Here is a 16,688-nt window from a genome sequence, read left to right as displayed (position 1 = left end):
AGGTGGCTGCTAGTACAGGGTGTCTGTGGCCCCTGCTGGCCTACAGAAACTCTCAGTAGCCTCCCCTTCCCCGAAGGCTCTGTCTCTGGTGAGGCAGGCTGTGAGAGCCATCAGCCAGCCCCTTGAGGCACTCTGTCACGAGGAGGCACGCTTACAGTGGAGGCCCCAAGAGCCACCAGGGCCTTCAGTGAGCCAAGATGGCATTTAAAGAGGCTGCTAGACATTTAGTTCCTTGGGGGCAGATCAGAGCCTCGGTGCGGTCAGCCCGGGAGCAGGGCAGGTGCCTTTTGGGTCCACATCTCATGCTGTCTCCGTTGCTCCCCCATGCGCAGGTGGAGCAGCTAGAGTTATTTCAGAGAGAGCAGACTAAGCAGGTAATACCTGAGGTCCTCGATAAATGCTGGCTGCTTAAGCGGTGACTGGTCTCGGTGCATGACCCTGGCTGCAGCTTGCCTCCGTGGGCTCCTGTTGTGAACTGTTTGTGAAGGGGCAGGGTCACGCCGTGGAACCCAGGCCATCCCGGAGTGCGGTGTGCTGGGCCCTCTCAGGCCCCGCCCCACCCATCCCAGGTTGGCCTCTCCACCCGTCTGTACTCTCATCGTCTGTCGGGGATGAGGGGCAGGGCAGGCTTCGTCTTTCCTGTACCAGGTCCAGAGACAGCCTGCCCTCGGGACTCCAGACCTCCAAGTCCTGCTCCCAGTTTGGGTACTCAGCTGTGGGGACTTACAGTTTGGCCACAGGCCTGGTGTAGCACAGCTCCCTTCTTTCCTGCGGAAGCCAGAAAGGTGATGTGCCAGGCGGCCCCCACAGATTACCAGGGCCTTGAGCTCAGGACGCTTGCCCATCACCCTCTGGGGTTTTTAACCTCCAGCATAAGATACAGATGTCTGGGAGCAGGAAGGCCAAGGTTGAGAGGAGGTGAGGTCTGACTGCCTCGCCCTCACCAGGGTGCTTCCCTAGACATCAAAGCTATCAAACTGGCATTTAGTGGGTGCCCCCTTCCTCTACCCCCTTTCCTACCCCAACATCTGGGGCCTGCTGAGGAGCTGGGCCCTCCTCTCCTCTCATCCCCTCCTCCAGGGAGCCTGAGATGATGGGGAAGGTCAGACGGAAGAGCAAACAGTTAGCAATGGAGCTCCCGCCTTTTGGCTTCACTGATCATGCTTGAGCTCCCAGAAAGCCCGGGGGAGCCAGGAGCGTCTGTGGCTGCCATGCGCCCTCTCGTCCCCTTCCTCCCTGAGCCCTTCATCTCTGTGGTGGTGGGGTGGGCGTGGAATACGTGTGCTACCCTGCTCTCGTCTTCCAGCTGCCTGACCCCGGTGCTAATCACAGCCACCACACCACTAGCGCCAGCCCTAATGGCCTGTGCATGTTGAGGAGAGGTTCGAGCAGTTGGGATTTTGCTCTGGCAGTTTCTTGCGGGGCGAGGGGGTGGGGTAGTCATTGAGTGTGTCTGCTGGCGTTATAGATGGGGTCCCCTGTTCCTGTCCCGCCGTGGGACGGTTGGGGCTGGGAATGGCGGCGGTAAGTCGTGGTGGGGTGTCAGCTCCTGAGTGGGCCCGCTGCGTCTGTCTCTGAAGCAGGGGCTGGAGGCAAGCGTGGGCAGGTGGCTCTGACAGCACTGGCGTTGGGTCACGTCACTCAAGTCCTGCCCACCAGCCAGGGCGGCCCTGAGTTTCTTATGGGGACACTGGGGACTGGCCTGGGGAAACCCCATAATTTGTCTGGACCTTCAGCAGAAGGCCCCCTGAGTCTCTCTCCTCTTGCCTCCCTGCCCCAGGTGGAAGAACTGAGCAAGAAGCTAGCTGACCATGAGCAAGCCAGCAAGGCGCAGCAGCAGAAGCTGAAGGTGGGACAGCAGGGGATAGGCCTGCCCTCATCGGCTCAAGGGAGCAGGGAGGGAAGCGCTGAGCCCTGGCTGGGCCACCCTGGGGCCTGGCAGCCTCAGGAGCCCTGCCTGTGCATCTGCGAGCTCCTGAGAGACCAGAGTGGCTTGCAACCTGCAGACCTTCACTGTCTGCTGCAGTAGCCACTAGGCATGTGTGGTTATTTAAATAAAAAATTCAGTTTCTCAGTCACGCTAGCCACGTTTCCATAGCTCAGTAGCCATGTGTGGTTAGTGGCTACCATACTGGACAGGACAGATCAGAACATCTACAGCACTGCAGAGGCTTCAGTTGGGTTGTGCTGTTTAATCTCAGGGAATGAGTGTTAGTGACATTTAGTACTACAGTGCAGCTGAATGTTCTTAATGCTTTCCGTGGTATCACCTTCTTTGGTTTAATATTTGCTTTTTTGCAACTCCAGGCTTTACAGCTTTTAGTTAAGGGCAAAGGAACTTGTTCCCAGTGGCCCCAGGAGGGTCACAGGAGTGGGTGGAGCTCAGAGCTGTTTGCCCAGCTCACTGCCCTGTGCTTCCACACCATGTCACGGTCACGCTGACAAACAGGCGGAGTACACTCCTCTCTGGGCCCTTCCTGGTGCTGGGGGGGCGGTGAGGAGGTAAGGCTGGTTGGCCCTGGCCAGTGCCTGCTACAGACTTAGCACTTGCTGGCGCAGATTGTGGGTGGACAGAGAAGCCGCAAAGGATAGATCCTGTGCCCAAGGAGTCTGTGGCCTGTCTGGGAGGCGGTGCCCGCAGCATACATGAGCCCACCGGCTTCGGAGTCAGGTGGGCAGAGGCTCCAATCTTACTCTGCTGTTTAGTCCCCATGACCAGTGTGCTTTCAGTCTCTGAACTGTTTCTTCATCTGTGAAGTGGAGCTAAAGTTAGTTCCCAGAGTGGTTTTGAGGAGAAAAGAGTTCTTGTGTCCTCAGCACACAGGCTGTGTCTAGACCCCTGGTGTTCCTGGGGGTCAGTGCCTTTCCTCCTGGGAGACTGTCCTCACGGAGGGAGGGTGAGGTAGCTTGTGCCTGGTGTCAAGGCAAAGGCAGGCTGCCAGAACTCTTCCAGAAAGGGCACTGTCTGGATAGGAAAAGCTCCTATAGCATCTGGACTCGGAGGGGTGTGTGGTGCTTAGGCTGCAGCTAGGAGGGGCCCAAAGGCCTGTTGTGTGTCCTCAGAGGACATGCAGGCATCTGTAAACACCCGTGGAGCCCAGGAGGCTAGGGGTCGGTGGATTTGGGTGAGGCAGAGAGAGACCAGCGGCCATCAGCTCCTTTCCTCTTTCCAGGCCCAGGGCGGTGAGAGCCTGCAGGAGGTCCAGCGCCTCCAGGCCCAGCTGAGCGAGCTGCAGGCCCAGCTGAGCCAGAAGGAGCAGGCGGCTGAGCACTACAAGTTACAGGTGAGGAGCCCGGCCCCAGCCCCGGCCCCTGTGCCCCCCACTTCTCCGACCCCACCACCCACTTGCCCTTCCACCCACCCAGATGGAGAAGGCCAAGACTCATTATGATGCCAAGAAGCAGCAGAACCAAGAGCTGCAGGAGCAGCTGCGGGGCCTGGAGCAGCTGCAGACGGAGAACAAGGAGCTGCGGGCAGAAGCGGATCGGCTGGGCCGGGAGCTGCAGCAGGCTGGGCTGAAGACCAAGGAGGCCGAGCAGGCCTGCCGCCACCTCACGGCCCAGGTGCGCAGCCTGGAGGCACAGGTGAGGCTCTGGCTGCGCCCGCACACTGGCCTCCGGTGCCTTGCTCTCCGCAGCCACCCTGCTGAGGCTTGCCTTCACTCTCTCCCCGCCCCCGTTCCCAGGTTGCCCATGCCGACCAGCAGCTTCGGGACCTGGGCAAGTTCCAGGTGGCGACTGACGCCTTGAAGAGCCGGGAGCCCCAGGCGAAGCCTCAGCTGGATTTGAGTATTGACAGCCTGGATCTGAGCTGCGAGGAGGGGACCCCTCTCTCTGTCACCAGGTCAGGGGGCACCCTTCCTCCCTGTTGTCCGCCCACTGTGCTCAGGCAGCCTCCTGGGCACTGGGGCTATGAGAGAGGAAGATGGGAACCCTTTGCCCTCTGGAAGCCTGTTAGAGGAAGATGACATATTAGAGGTATTGGGCCAGATGCTTGTATGTAGCATAGCGGGAATGAGAAGAAATGAGTGGTCAGAAGAGGCTTCATGGAGGCTGTCACTCCTGCTCTTGAGTCTTGAAAGAAACTGTAGGTGTGTGTCCCATGGACTGAGAAGAGTGATAACAGCAAAGGCTGAGGAGGAGCCTGGCTGGACACTGAAGTGGGGAGGGCTTGGGCCCAGGCTGGACCCCCACTGAAGGAGGCTGGCGTTTAGACCTGATCCTAAAGGCACTGAGGGGCCTCAAAAGGGTTTGCAGTTGAGCACATGGTCAGTTTTGCATCTTAGCCTACCTATCCTGATAGGGAAAACTGAGACTTTAATGAGAACAATAAATGTATTTTTATGTTAAACGCTTTATATGTGCCAGAGATACTGTTAAATGAATTCATATTTCTCAGGTGTATTTATCTCATAACAACTCTGAGATAGAGTCTATGATTATCTGCTTTCACGGAGGAAACTGGGGCAGCTTGGGGTCCCACAGTAGCAGGGCTAGGCTTGACCCCAGGCAGCCTGGCTTGAGTCCTAGCTTGTCACCACCATGGGTCTCTCAGAGGCTGTTGTAGTCGAGGTGAGAGGGGACGAGGTAGACAGGGAAGGAGAGGAGTGGGGTGTGGTTGGGGGCTCTTGGGCTTGCAGGAAAGGGAAGAGATGGAGGCTGGCTGGAGGTTGCTCCCCCCAGCTTCATGTTGGCTGTAATGGGAAATAGAGGAGGAACAGACAGTGGACTTAGTTTGGGACATGTCGTTGTGGACTCCAGAGGGGCAGTGTGGGGCCGTGTCTGGAGAGCAGGGTTGCCTGTGTTGAGGAGCTCAGGGCACCATGGGGTGGGTGGGCTCACCAACGACGGAGCAGGTGGAAGGCAGGGTCCTAGTCAAGGACTCTTCTTGGTACCTCCAAAAAATCAGAGGGTGGGGTGCTTGACCTGGTGGTCTTGTAATAAATGTCACTGGAACAAAGGGGTGGACAAAATGTGGTGTAGCCCCAGGAATGGCGTCTCAGCAGCTTTTTCCCCATAGCAAGTTGCCTCGCACCCAGCCAGACGGCACCAGCATCCCTGGAGAGCCAGCCTCCCCCATCTCCCAGCGTCTGCCCCCCAAAGTGGAGTCCCTGGAGAGCCTCTACTTCACGCCCATCCCCACTCGGGGTCAGGCCCCCCTGGAGAGCAGCCTGGACTCCCTGGGGGACATCTCCCTGGACTCAAGCCGGAAGACCCGCTCTGCTCGTAGGCGCACCACGCAGATCATCAACATCACCATGACCAAGGTCAGCAAGGTCAGGCTGCTGGGATGGGGCTGTAGGACAGCACCGCTCGCTTCCTCTCCAGGGCGTCTCTCCATCAGGTCTCCAAAACCGCCTCCAGAGGGGGCAGGGCTGACTGGCCCATACCCAGATGAGAGCTACAGAGCGGTGACTTGCTTTGGCCTCCCGTAGAAAGGGGCGGGGCTGGCCTCGGCTGCCTGTCCACTGACAGGCTGCCATGCTGTGTACAGTAGCAACCCTGTGCAGGCTCAAGGGGACAACGCAGAGAAGCCTCCCAGCACGCACCCTGGGTGACAGATACATTGTGCTGCTCAGGGGGCTGCCTGCCTGCCTGCCTGCCTGCCTGCCTGCCTGCCTGCCTGGGGCTCTGGTCTTGTTTCCACATCCCAAGGAAGTTGGGGAAGAGAGGAGGGGAGCACTTCAGCTACCAAGAAACTGAAGTTCTAAAAGATGGTCCCTTGGTGTGCTTGGTCAGAGGGACCTGTGGGACAAGCCTGATGCTCTCAGGAGACGCGGGGTCCAGCTCCAGCTCTGTCCCCTGCTGTGACCCTCAGGCCAGTCCTTTGACGCCTGTGTACCTCACTTCTAAGACAGCCTGAGACTCTTGGCCCACCCTCCCTCAGAGCATTGTTAACAGGCTCAACGGAACAACGGACGGGAGTCCCGACAGCCTCAGCACCTTGTGTGGGATTAACAAGGCCCATTTCTTGCAGATGGGCAGCTGAGGACCCCATGCAAAGCAGTGTGGACACAGGCAGCCATGGGATCTGAGGCGCTCTGGGAAAGGAAATGGGAGGCTTTTAAAAAAACGTTGATATGCTTGGTGGGGGGTCTTAGTTGCAGCATGTGGGATCTAGTTCCCTGACCAGGGATCAAACACCCCTGCATTGGGTTCAGTCTCAGCTGGTGGGCCGCCAGGGATGTCCCAGGATGTCAGGGCCCAGCCCCGCTGCAGCAGGTGCATCCTCTCTTCCAGAAGCTGGACGTGGAGGATCCAGACAGTGCCAACGCCTCCTTCTACAGCACACAGTCAGCCCCGGCTTCCCAGGCAGGCCCGAGAGCTGCCTCCTCCACCCAGTCTCTAGCCCGCCTGGGCTCTCCTGACGACGGCAACTCCACTCTGCTCAGCCTGCCTGGCTACCGGCCCACCACTCGGAGCTCTGCTCGCCGTTCCCAGGCCGGGATGTCCAGTGGGGCCCCTCCAGGTGAGGGGACTGTGGGGGCCTGACACCCAAACATGAAACTGGAGACAGATCCTGACACAGCCAAAGGACAAGCCGCGATCCAGCACCTCACCCCTCTCCTCCCTCCCTGTTGTTCACCCAGGGCCTGTGCTAGGCAGTAAGGCTGATGTCATTCTCAGCCAAAGGCTTCATGAGGGGCCGGTGATTCCCTGCACGAGAGTGCTCCAGGCCCCTTCTCAGGTGGGGAGGGGCTGCCAGGGGGGCCGGACTGCCAGGGATCTATCCTCAGATTCCTTTCTGAGGCTCTTGCCTTCAGGGAGCGCTCTGGGTATGGATTCCTGGCCCTCCAATAGTGTCTTTTGGTGTCACAATCTCTGCATGGGACCCCAGGGAGGAGGCAGGGAGCCAGTCCCCAGGGAAGAGGTAGTTGTGAGCCTCGTGCCCGTAGCTGCAGCATGGAGCAGAGCAGGACCCTGGGGTGCTGGAGTTCAAGGGCTAGGAGGACAGGAGTGGTGGCACCAAGGCCGGTGGGGTGCTGCCTCCACCCTCTCGTGCTGGCCTTGCAGCCCTGCTTGTTGCTGTCTCCCTGCCCCCGCACAGGCAGGAACAGCTTCTATGTGGGCACCTGCCAGGACGAGCCTGAACAGCTGGATGACTGGAACCGCATTGCAGAGCTGCAGCAGCGCAACCGAGTATGCCCACCGCACCTGAAGACCTGCTACCCCCTGGAGTCCAGGGTGAGCTCTCGGGTTCCCTGCCAGGGACCCACCCCTGCCGGCTTCCCTCTTTCTTCTGGACCTCCCTCCCCAGTTTCCCAGCCTGCCAAGGAGGGGGACCTGCTTCTGGTCAACTATCAGGCAGGGAGGAACTCAGGAGGAGGTTCTGTGGAGGGCTGGAGTTTGCAGAGGTCTCTTGGGATGGCTCCTGTGGCTCTGGTGCAGGGTGTAGGCAGGAAGACAACAGCGGGGGAGCCATTTGCAATAGGAAGGCTCCAGATGCCTGGCCAGTGAGGAGTTCTAGGGCGGTCCTGCTCCATCTCCAAACAGCTCAGTCAGGTCCACCGACCACTTCTTTTACCCCACACAGCCTTCCCTGAGCCTGCCTGCCATCACAGATGAGGAGATAAAAACTGGCGACCCCCGGGAGACCCTGCGCCGAGCCAGCATGCAGCCAACCCAGATAGCTGAGGGCGCCGGCATCACCACACGGCAGCAGCGCAAGCGGGTTTCCTCAGAGACCCACCAGGGTCCCGGCACACCCGAGGTGGGTGGCTTGGACTTTGGTCTTCTCTAGCGGCCGCCACATCTGCGAGTCTGTTAGCGGGGAGTCTCCTGGTGCAGGAGGGAGGCAGGTGCTGGCTGGACACGGTCCATTTGTCTCTCGTGTTCTGGACCTAACCGTCCTCTTCCCCGTAGTCAAAGAAGGCCACCACATGTTTCCCACGCCCCATGACCCCCCGGGACCGACATGAAGGGCGCAGACACAGCACTACCGAGGCCCAGAAGAAGGCAGTTCCAGCTGTTAAACAGGTTAGCCGGGGGTTGAAGGGAGAACCTGGAGGGGCCCAGCCAGCTGAGCCCTAGAGCAACTGTGTGGCCAGTGGTGCCCCCAGGCTGACAGCCCTTTCCAACAGGCTGACCGCCGCCAGTCGATGGCCTTCAGCATCCTCAACACGCCCAAGAAGCTTGGGAACAGCCTTCTGCGGAAGGCAGCCTCAAAGAAAGCCCCCTCCAAAGCCTCACCCAATCCCCGCAGCGGGACCCGCCGCTCTCCGCGCATCGCCACCACCACAGCCAGTGCCACCGCCACCCCCCGGGCAAAGGGCAAGGTGCGGGCACTGACGGGAGGGTTCGGCTCCTAGAAACCCAGTAAGGAGCATGGGTGACCCCCACCCAGCCACCCCAGGGCTCTGATTAGGCCCCTGGAGGGCAAGGGCTGAGAGCAGGTGCTCCCCTCCCCTCTGGTTAGCTGCTTCTCGAGGAAAGCAGAGGATAAAACACCCAGAGCTGCTCGGGTGAAACCAGCCCCTGCAAGCCTGCGGTAGATGGGTCCAGGGCTGCAGCAAGGAGACCACCCTAGTCTGGGCATGTGGGAGCGGGAGGGGGTGCAGGCTGGCACTGAGCAGCTGTCTCTCTCTCCCAGGCGAAGCACTGAAGAGCCAGTGCCAGTGAGCGGCCCCGCCGTGTTCCCGATGCTGCCCTCGCCTGGCCCTTCTCCCTTCTGTCCCTTTCAGTGCCTTCTCTCAGCTCCCAGGCCAACAGTGGCCCAAATCCTCGAGACAGTGATGCCTGCCCACACCCTGGCCGGGACCCGGACTATCCCCAGGTGAACAGCTGTGTCCTCCAGAGTGGCCCAGAGCCTGGGCAGTCTGGGTCCTCTCCCTGCCTTGCCTCCTGATGTTTTCCTAGAGTAAAGTCACTTCTCCATCGTAACCAGATTTGAGGCTGGCTTTGTGTGGCTGGGTCCTTGGGCCTAGCCAGTCCTCCCGGCCTCTGGATCTAGAAGGGACCATTGGAGGAGCAGGCCCTGGCCCCTGCTGCTCCTGGCCGCTGGGCCTCGCAAGGGCCCTTGCTCTTGAAGTCCAGGACTGGGCACTGACCTAGTGGGAGCACCCCACCCCCAGGTGCATCCATCCACCCAAGGACCCAGTTGCCCAAAGGATGCTCTTTTCCAGGAGAAGGGCCCTGCACCTTGGGGGGGTGGGGGGCAGCCCTCAGTGGCAGCTCCCATTGCCCACCCTCCCCAGATTTGCGCTGGGGTGGGATTTGGAGTGATGGGAAGGTTTTTAAGGGCCAGAGATGGATCTTTTCTAAATGTTATTACTTGTAAATAAAGTCTATTTTTTCTCCCTTGAATGCCAAGATGCCTTGGTCTGTGTTGGGGAAGCAGGGAGACTCCAGACCACCTACCTTCTCTCAAACCCCTCCTCCTAGCCTCTCTGGGGCCACAGGATCTTCCACTGTTTCTGGCCTCTGCTCCTGAGGAGCGTTAGCTAAGTTGCTTCAGTCGTGTCCGACTCTGTGTGACCCCATAGACGGCAGCCCACCAGGCTCCCCCGTCCCTCGGACTCTCCAGGCAAGAACACTGGTTGCCATTTCCTTCTCCAATGCATGAAAGTGAGAAGTGAAAGTGAAGTCACTCAGTCGTGTCTGACTTAGCGACCCCCATGGACTGTAGCCCACCAGGCTCCCCCATCCATGGGATTTTCCAGGCAAGAGTACTGGAGTGGGGTGCCATTGCGGGCCGGCATCTTGTGATGTGAGGGCCTGTGTCCCTGAATCTGGCTTTGTCTTCAGCTTCAGAGTGGCATCCTCTCTCACTCCATACTTGCTCCTCACACTAGCCACGCTCTGTGCTGGAACAACGGCCTAAGGGAAAAGTGACTGGACACACGTCAGATGCTGCCGTTGAAGATGGTTTATGAATGCCCCCCATGGGCCTTGCTTGGCTGACAGAGATACAGAGGTGGGTCAGAAGCAGCCTCTGCCCGCATCCCAGGAGCCCACAGAGGAAACAAATACATTAAATCGATGCAGACTGTGGCCTGGACCTCAGTAAAGAGGTGGTGTTTCAACCAGGTGGCGGTGGAACTCAGGTTCACCATCAGGATGGTGCGGCAGAGGGGCCTGGCTGGAGGGCGGGGCTTCCTGTGGCAGGGGCACACTTGTCTTCTGCCCAGCCTGGGGGAGTGAAGCAAACAAGGATCAGGGCCAAGGTGGGAAGAACTTCCCTCCACGCCATGTCTCTCCTGCCCAAGTCCTGTTCCTTTTAGTTTCCACCTCAGGCTCGGGCAGTCAGTGGGCATCAGCTGGAGGCTGCTGTGGGCAGAGCCCACCCTTTGCTTCCCACACTGAAGCAGGGCTCCTTATGTCCCGGAGGCCTTCCCTTGGGTTCCTCACCCAGAGCTGGGCCAGGACAAGGTGACGCTGGACAGTCTGCCCAGGATCCGTGAAAACACAGGAGAAGTTGGTATCTCGCAGGGTAGGGCTCAGCTCCTCCAGCACCAAGGGCCTCCACAGCTGGGTCCACTTGCCCCTGTACTCCCGCCTGGAGCAGAGGAGGGGGAAAGGCTGAGAGGACCGCAGCAGGCGGCCTGCCTCCAGCCAGCCTCACCACCACGCCCTCACCTGGTGCTGCCCTCCCACAGCCGGCCTGGGAGGTGCTCGATGAAGGAGCCGTTGCCCAGCCAGTAGAGGATGCTGTAGTGGGGGAAGCGGCTGCAGGCAGTACAGGACAAGGTCAGCGTTCCATCTAAGGGGCACATGTGGCTGTTAGTCCTTCAGTAGAGCAGACCCTCCCGCTTCCGCCATGGTCTGCCCGCCCTGCCCCACAATTCAGGAATCTCGAATGGAAAGCCCAAGGGGAAGGCTGCGCAAGAGGAATCGGGATGGGTCCCTCATGTGGGTCCTTGACTCCTGAGTGGTTTCTCCAGAATGCCCCGGGCTTTTCTAGCACCCAGCTTCAGTGACTAGGAGCTCTGGCCAAGGAGGCAGCACAGTAGGCAGTCGCTCAACTGAGAAGGCCAGTGGGCAAGTGGGCCCTGGGAGGAAGGGCTGGGCTTGGAGCCACCTCGGTCAGGACTCTGGGAGTCCTCTGACTATTCTTCTGAGTCCTCTCCATCCCACCTGACAGCATCTTGGGAGCTGTAAGCTGAGCCCTGCACCAGCTCGAGATGCTGGCTGGGAGAGGGAGAATGCCCACTGCTCAACCGAGCTGCTCGGTTGGTGACAGGCTACATGGCGGAAGGCTGGGGGTGCGTGCTCAGAGGCCAACCCACCCTTGGCGCCACTGTTCCCTCAGCCCGCCCTCGGACCACCGCGCCCTCCCATCCTACTGGAAGAGCTCCTTACTCGGTGAGACTTCCACCGCTGGCCAGGTCACTGTCAGTGCTGGGCACTGCTTAGCTGCTGGGAGCGCTGGGGGCCGTGAGGAGCAGGGGGCCTTTGCCATCCCAGGTGAGGCAGCTGTGGTGGCCTGAGGCACAGGTGTGGCTCTAGCCAGGTGGGAGATGATGTGGGCACAGAGGAGCAGGGCCCGAAGAGGGCTGGGGTCTGAGGAGAGGACAGTCACAGAGGTCAGCAGCTGTCTGGCTTCCCAGGATTGCTCGGCATCCTGGCTCTGCTCTTGCTTGGAGAGGCAGCTGCTGTCAGGATCAGGTCTGGCAGACTCTTGGCTCTGCCGGGAATGGGTGGGACCGAAGAACCCCTCCAGCCCTGGCTCTTGGCTCTCTGAATGGGGCACAGGGAGACCTTGGAATGGAGCCAGAGCGCAGCATCCAGAGGCTGAAAGCCACAGCACAGCAGCTGAAGGGACCGCCTGGGGTCAGGCTCCTCGCTGGCCTCAGGCCACACCCCACCCCCTCCCGCACATGCGCGGCCCCAGGGCCCACCTGGGATCCAGTTCTGTCTCATGGCCAGGATGATCTGTGTCAGGAGCTGCAGGGCCTTGCTCTATATATCTGTGACAACTTCCTCTCTGGGGAGGCGGGGGAGGCGACCGTGACAAACGGCTTCTCCTACAGATTCCAGGCACACTAGTACGGCCTTCCTGTGGTCTCCACAGCCCCTTCCTACGTCTGACTTTTCAGGGGGCTGCCAGACACTGTCCACTCTGCCCCGTCCACCTGTCTCAACTGACAACTCCTGGAGGACTGGCATTGAGCACAGGCTGGAGCTCTTCCAGCCCCTAGAAACAAAGCTGGCGGATCCCCACCCTAGCTCTTCCTACCGTCAACATTATACTCACTAGTCCAATCAAACACTTCATTACAGGATGGAAACTAAGGCCCGAAGAGGACCAGGGACTTACCTAGTCACAAAGGGAGGGAAAATTCCACTGCCAAAGCTGTTCTGGGAAGGGCAGGATAGACAGTGAAATCCTTCTGGGAAAGCACTGCCCCCCGCTATTTTACTTTCAGTTTTATTTAAGCAGGGGATCTAGAGTAGGCTCTGGCCACCAGCAGACACATGTACTCCACAGCAGTCTGGACCTGGTCCCGAAGGTCCCTGCACACCGTGCCTTCTGCTGAGCTGGAGCTCACCGCGGCCATGAACCTTCTCACTCACTCCCAGGCCCCCTGCTCTGCAGGTGGTATCAGCCTGGGGTCTTCAACCATCCTCAGCCTCACCCTCCAAGGGGTGCACAGGGCCATGAACTAATGACAGTCTCTCCATCCCAAGACTCTGCTCTTCTATGTGAACAGAAAAGGCCTCCTGCTTCTTCCTTCAGTCACACTGTATTCAAGGGGACAACTGTCCTAGGCACTGGGGACCCGAAGCTGGATCAAGTGGAACATTTCAGACTCACACCAGCCCATCCACATCCTGGCCTTTCTCAGGCTCCCCACTCCCTCCAACCAACCCAACACCCACCCCTCACCCCCATGAATCCTTCTCACTTCTGTCATCCCAGCTCCTTGGCCAGAGCGACAGATCTAAGCTCACCAGAAGTCTAGTTTCCCCTTGCCTGGCTCCCAAGAAACCCTGAAGAGCCCTCTTTTTTGGAAGCTGTCCCTTTCGGAGCTCCCCAGCTCAGTTTGGCTGTGTCTGGCCCCACATGAGCCCCATCATGGGAGCTACATTTCCTGGCCTCCACAGGAACCTCTCAGACACGCCTGGAGCACAGGCTGGAGCACTGGCCCTACGGGGAGGAGAGGGTGCTTTCCAGGGGAAAGTGGGTACACCCAGCACTGGCTGGAGCAACAGCGGAGCTACAGAAGTAGGGTCACACATGCGGCCTCAAGGGGCGGAGAGACCAAGGCTGGTGACCCACACGGAGCAGCGGTGAAGGACCAGACCTGAGTTTCTGGGATCAGGAGGATGGGGTCCTGGAGACAGAGCCAGGGAGGCCAAGAGATGGAATACGGTTTGGAAGATGCGTCAGGAACATGGCTGCAATCTCAAGGGGTGAGTGTGTTGTGTGTGTGTAAAAACCATACATTTCCAATTTAGATGTGGGAGACTAAAAGTCAACTCCTCTTCTCCAGGGCTCTCACTCACATCTTCTCAGACCCCCCACTCACCGCCTGCCCAGGAGCTTCTGGGCTGCAAGACGCAGAGAAGCTCCTCCCTAGGAGCACCAGTGTCTCCAGCAGGGAGGTCAGGAGGCAAGACTGTCGGAGCTTCTGAGACCCAGTTCTCCAGGGAAGGGGGTGGGGATGCGAGGGACAGGAGACAGGACTCTACCTGTGAGTGTAAATAAGGCCAGAGTCGGGCTGCTGGGAGGTCATGGTACTCAGGACTGTTGAAGGATGGAGTGCGCGCCGTGGAGAGACTGGCCTTGGCTTCTCACATGACCTGATGTGGGGGTGGGGGGACGTGGTTTATTCATGAAGTTGTGTCTGACTCTATGACCCTCTGAAATGTAGCCTACCAGGTTCCTCTGACCATGGAATTCTCCAGGCAAGAAAACTGGAATGGGTTGCCATTTCCTTCTCTAGGGGACCTTCCCAACCCAGGGATCGAACCTGCATTTCCCACATTGCAGGTGAATTCTTTACCGCTGAGCCACATGTGGGCGAAGGAGGGATGAAAGTGAAAGGATGACCCCAGGCCCCAATCCACTGAGGATGGGCCCATGGGCATGAGCGGCATGTTGGGTAAGCCACAGTTGGGTAAGAGTGTGACTGGGGAGAGGGGTGGTTGCAGCAGGGCACTGACCTCAGGTTGTGAGGACAGTCACCCTGTGATGACCCAGGGCTCCTTCTGTGACAGGACAGAAGCCCAGCAGGTCATCTCACTCAGGGATGTTGAATGGGACCCACCACTCGCAGGACCCAGCTCTCAAATGGGAAGAGCAAAAAGGCAGCAGAGGCCAGGCAGCCCCAGGGACCACAGGGAAAGAGGTGGGAAGAAGAAAAGCAAGATGGATGTTCAGCTTTCCAACCCAGCTCACAGAGCTTTATTAAGAACAGATGACAAGATCCTGCTTGGTTCCTGCTGCACCTGAAGGGCCACATTCCCTAGGAACCCGGCGTGGAAAGTCCATATTTGCCCTCCTACTTCCTTCAAAACCCCTAGGACCAGACCTGGGGCTTACCTGGAACCCCCTTTCAGACCTCATACCCACCCGGCCCTGACCTCTTCCCAGCCACCTCAGCACTCATGCTGCTGGGCCCAGGCAGAATCCAGGGATGACGGGGCTGACATGAGGATATTCCTTGAGCTGGGAATCCCCTGGCAGCTTCAAGGGAACAATGTGTGACTACAGGAAGAAGTGTCACGTCTATCAGCCCCTCCACCGCAGACACACAGACACACACGCTCACTGGGGCTTGCAGGGAAGGAAGTGATGTGGCCGTGGCGTTCGGCACATGTCACCACTTCTGGGCAGAGCGTCAGCTTGCACAAGCGGCCCTCAATCACTGCTCTGTATAGATGGTCTCTGTTCTTGACTGAGTAAGCCCTGCTTAGGGGAAGGTTCCCCAACAAATTCTCAGGGAATTCTGAGGTCCCAGGGCTTCCCTTATTGGAAAAGCCATGACAAGGTTCCACTTGCCTCAACCAGCCTATGGCCACCCCCACAGGGAAGGCCTGCCTGTGGCCTTAACCAGGAGGAAGGGCACTTCACCCCCCAGAGCGCTTCAGTGGCACTGGCCACAGTTCTCTGACCCTTCCGCACCGAGTGTACCAGGCTCGAGCCCCATGCACGGAAGGAAGAGGGGGGCAGGGCCTGGGGCTCACAGCCAGAGGTAAGATGGCTCCTTTACATCAAAAATGTTGTGGCTCTGCTCCTGCCCTGCTCAAGCAGGGAGGTGAGGCCTGGAAGAACTGGGGCAATTCCTAAGCTCCACAATAAAAAAGGTTTTTAAATATATTCATCAAAATAGTTTTCTTTTAAAAAGCCCCCACTGCTGACAGCCCCACCGGCTGGCTCTCCATCACCTCCCTCCCCAGCCCGGACACAGCCGGAGGAGTCCCGAGTGGCCCAGTGCCCCTCTGAGTCTTTCCCACCCAGGAGGTCTTAGAGGGCAGAGAGGAGAGTGCCCTGAGGTCCATGGTGGGTGGATGTTCTTCTTCCTGACTATTCCAGGCCCAGGATATAGTTGATGCCTTGCACCAGGCCAATGATGACAGGCTGCCATGCTACCAAGTACCGAAGCCAGTCCAGCAGTTGCCCGTACATGACATGAGGCCTCTCCCAGCTGTTAGTGAGTTAAAGAAAAGAGGCTACATGTTCGAGCTGCTGAGGCTGGCCTAGGGGATGAGTGAAAGGGTCTGTCTACATGTTCCTGACGCATCACAGAAATCAGCCTACAAAGAAAGGTGCTTTCTAGAAAGACCACCCCCGCCCCGCCCCCACCACCCGCAACCTCTCTGTGTTGGAACACAGGGCTGAACCCACAGAATGAGAGAAGTGGAACAGAGGGGATCAATGCAGAGGATCGGACAGACAAGGCAGAGGGTGGAGTGGTGAAATGAAGCTCTCCATGGCCGATACACACAGAGGGCTCTGCGTGACCCCCTCTGTAAGCTGGGACTGCCAGTGAGCCTGAGACTGCTGTTAGTTTCTCATGACAATGGCTTCAGGAAGATGAGGAAAGAGATAAGGTAACCCGAAGGTTCTTGTCCAAAATGGGAAGATTTCTAGGTCAACAGAGGGGTTGAGTGTGAGGACAGAGGCATATTGGGGCAGAGCAAGAGGCTGGTCACAGGGGATAACTCCTGGTAGAGAGGCTGCAAAGAGTCCCATCCAAGGGCACTGAACATGTGGGCCCTGCTGAGGCCAAGAGGCCCTGGAGAGGAGTCCCTTCCCTCTACTTTACAATCCACTGCTGGGAAAGACACTGGAGAGGGAGCCTGGGAATCCAGCTCCGAGGAAGCACAGACCTCACAAGACTGTGGGGAGTCCCTCTGAGGGCATCAGGAACCACAGTCTGGCCCAGTACTGAGAACCAAGAGAAGCCCCGACACTCGGCTTGACCACGGAGTTACTGAACTAGACCCCAAGAGAACCAAGCAAGGAACCATAACGGGGGACACCATGGCCCTCCACAGCCCAGCTAGTATCCAGGGGCCAGGAAACCCCCACACAGAGAGAAAGGGCAACTGGGAGAGGCCCCTGGATGCAGGGCAGCTGAGAGCAGCACAGGTCCTGTGTTCAAAGCGGAGGGGACAAGGCTGGTCTCCAGCCCCGCCTGCCAAGGCGAGGCGCCACACGTTAGTCACAGCACCTTGAGAATGCTGGTCAACCTTGAAACCGTTTCACTGGTAAAATGAGGATACTATTACCCAGGTCACAA

At 58.7% G+C, this 16,688-nt stretch overlaps 2 protein-coding genes across 5 annotated transcripts in view; one reads left to right on the top strand and one right to left on the bottom strand.

Annotated features, from left to right (window-relative positions):
- NUMA1 (nuclear mitotic apparatus protein 1) overlaps nt 1-9,303 on the top strand; it is a 35,485-nt gene extending 26,182 nt beyond the window's left edge. The window contains exons 15-26 of one of the 2 annotated variants that reach the window (XM_052653208.1): nt 333-374; nt 1,781-1,849; nt 3,174-3,284; nt 3,367-3,585; nt 3,687-3,844; nt 5,021-5,276; nt 6,241-6,469; nt 7,049-7,185; nt 7,535-7,711; nt 7,864-7,977; nt 8,082-8,276; nt 8,591-9,303. In XM_052653208.1, the coding sequence (XP_052509168.1) occupies nt 333-374; nt 1,781-1,849; nt 3,174-3,284; nt 3,367-3,585; nt 3,687-3,844; nt 5,021-5,276; nt 6,241-6,469; nt 7,049-7,185; nt 7,535-7,711; nt 7,864-7,977; nt 8,082-8,276; nt 8,591-8,602 (1,719 nt within the window). In that variant the 3' untranslated portion in view covers nt 8,603-9,303. The remainder of the gene's footprint in view (nt 1-332; nt 375-1,780; nt 1,850-3,173; nt 3,285-3,366; nt 3,586-3,686; nt 3,845-5,020; nt 5,277-6,240; nt 6,470-7,048; nt 7,186-7,534; nt 7,712-7,863; nt 7,978-8,081; nt 8,277-8,590) is intronic. The other variant, XM_052653209.1, reaches the window with a different exon arrangement.
- Nucleotides 9,304-9,860: 557 nt separating this feature from the next.
- The window catches only part of LOC128060091 (RING finger protein 121-like), an 85,427-nt gene continuing 78,599 nt past the window's right edge, over nt 9,861-16,688 (bottom strand). For 2 of the 3 annotated variants that reach the window (XM_052652333.1, XM_052652334.1), the window contains exons 9-12: nt 11,299-11,588; nt 10,576-10,699; nt 10,348-10,495; nt 9,861-10,128 (exon numbers count right to left, since the gene is read on the bottom strand). In XM_052652333.1, coding sequence (XP_052508293.1) covers nt 10,000-10,128; nt 10,348-10,495; nt 10,576-10,699; nt 11,299-11,588 — 691 coding nt within the window. In that variant the 3' untranslated portion in view covers nt 9,861-9,999. The remainder of the gene's footprint in view (nt 10,129-10,347; nt 10,496-10,575; nt 10,700-11,298; nt 11,589-16,688) is intronic. The other variant, XR_008200650.1, reaches the window with a different exon arrangement.

Source organism: Budorcas taxicolor, chromosome 15 (genome assembly GCF_023091745.1).
Source record: "Budorcas taxicolor isolate Tak-1 chromosome 15, Takin1.1, whole genome shotgun sequence".
Taxonomy (NCBI): domain Eukaryota; kingdom Metazoa; phylum Chordata; class Mammalia; order Artiodactyla; family Bovidae; genus Budorcas; species Budorcas taxicolor.
The sequence above is the reverse complement of the archived record's forward strand: the minus strand, read 5'-3'. Positions and strand labels throughout refer to the sequence as shown.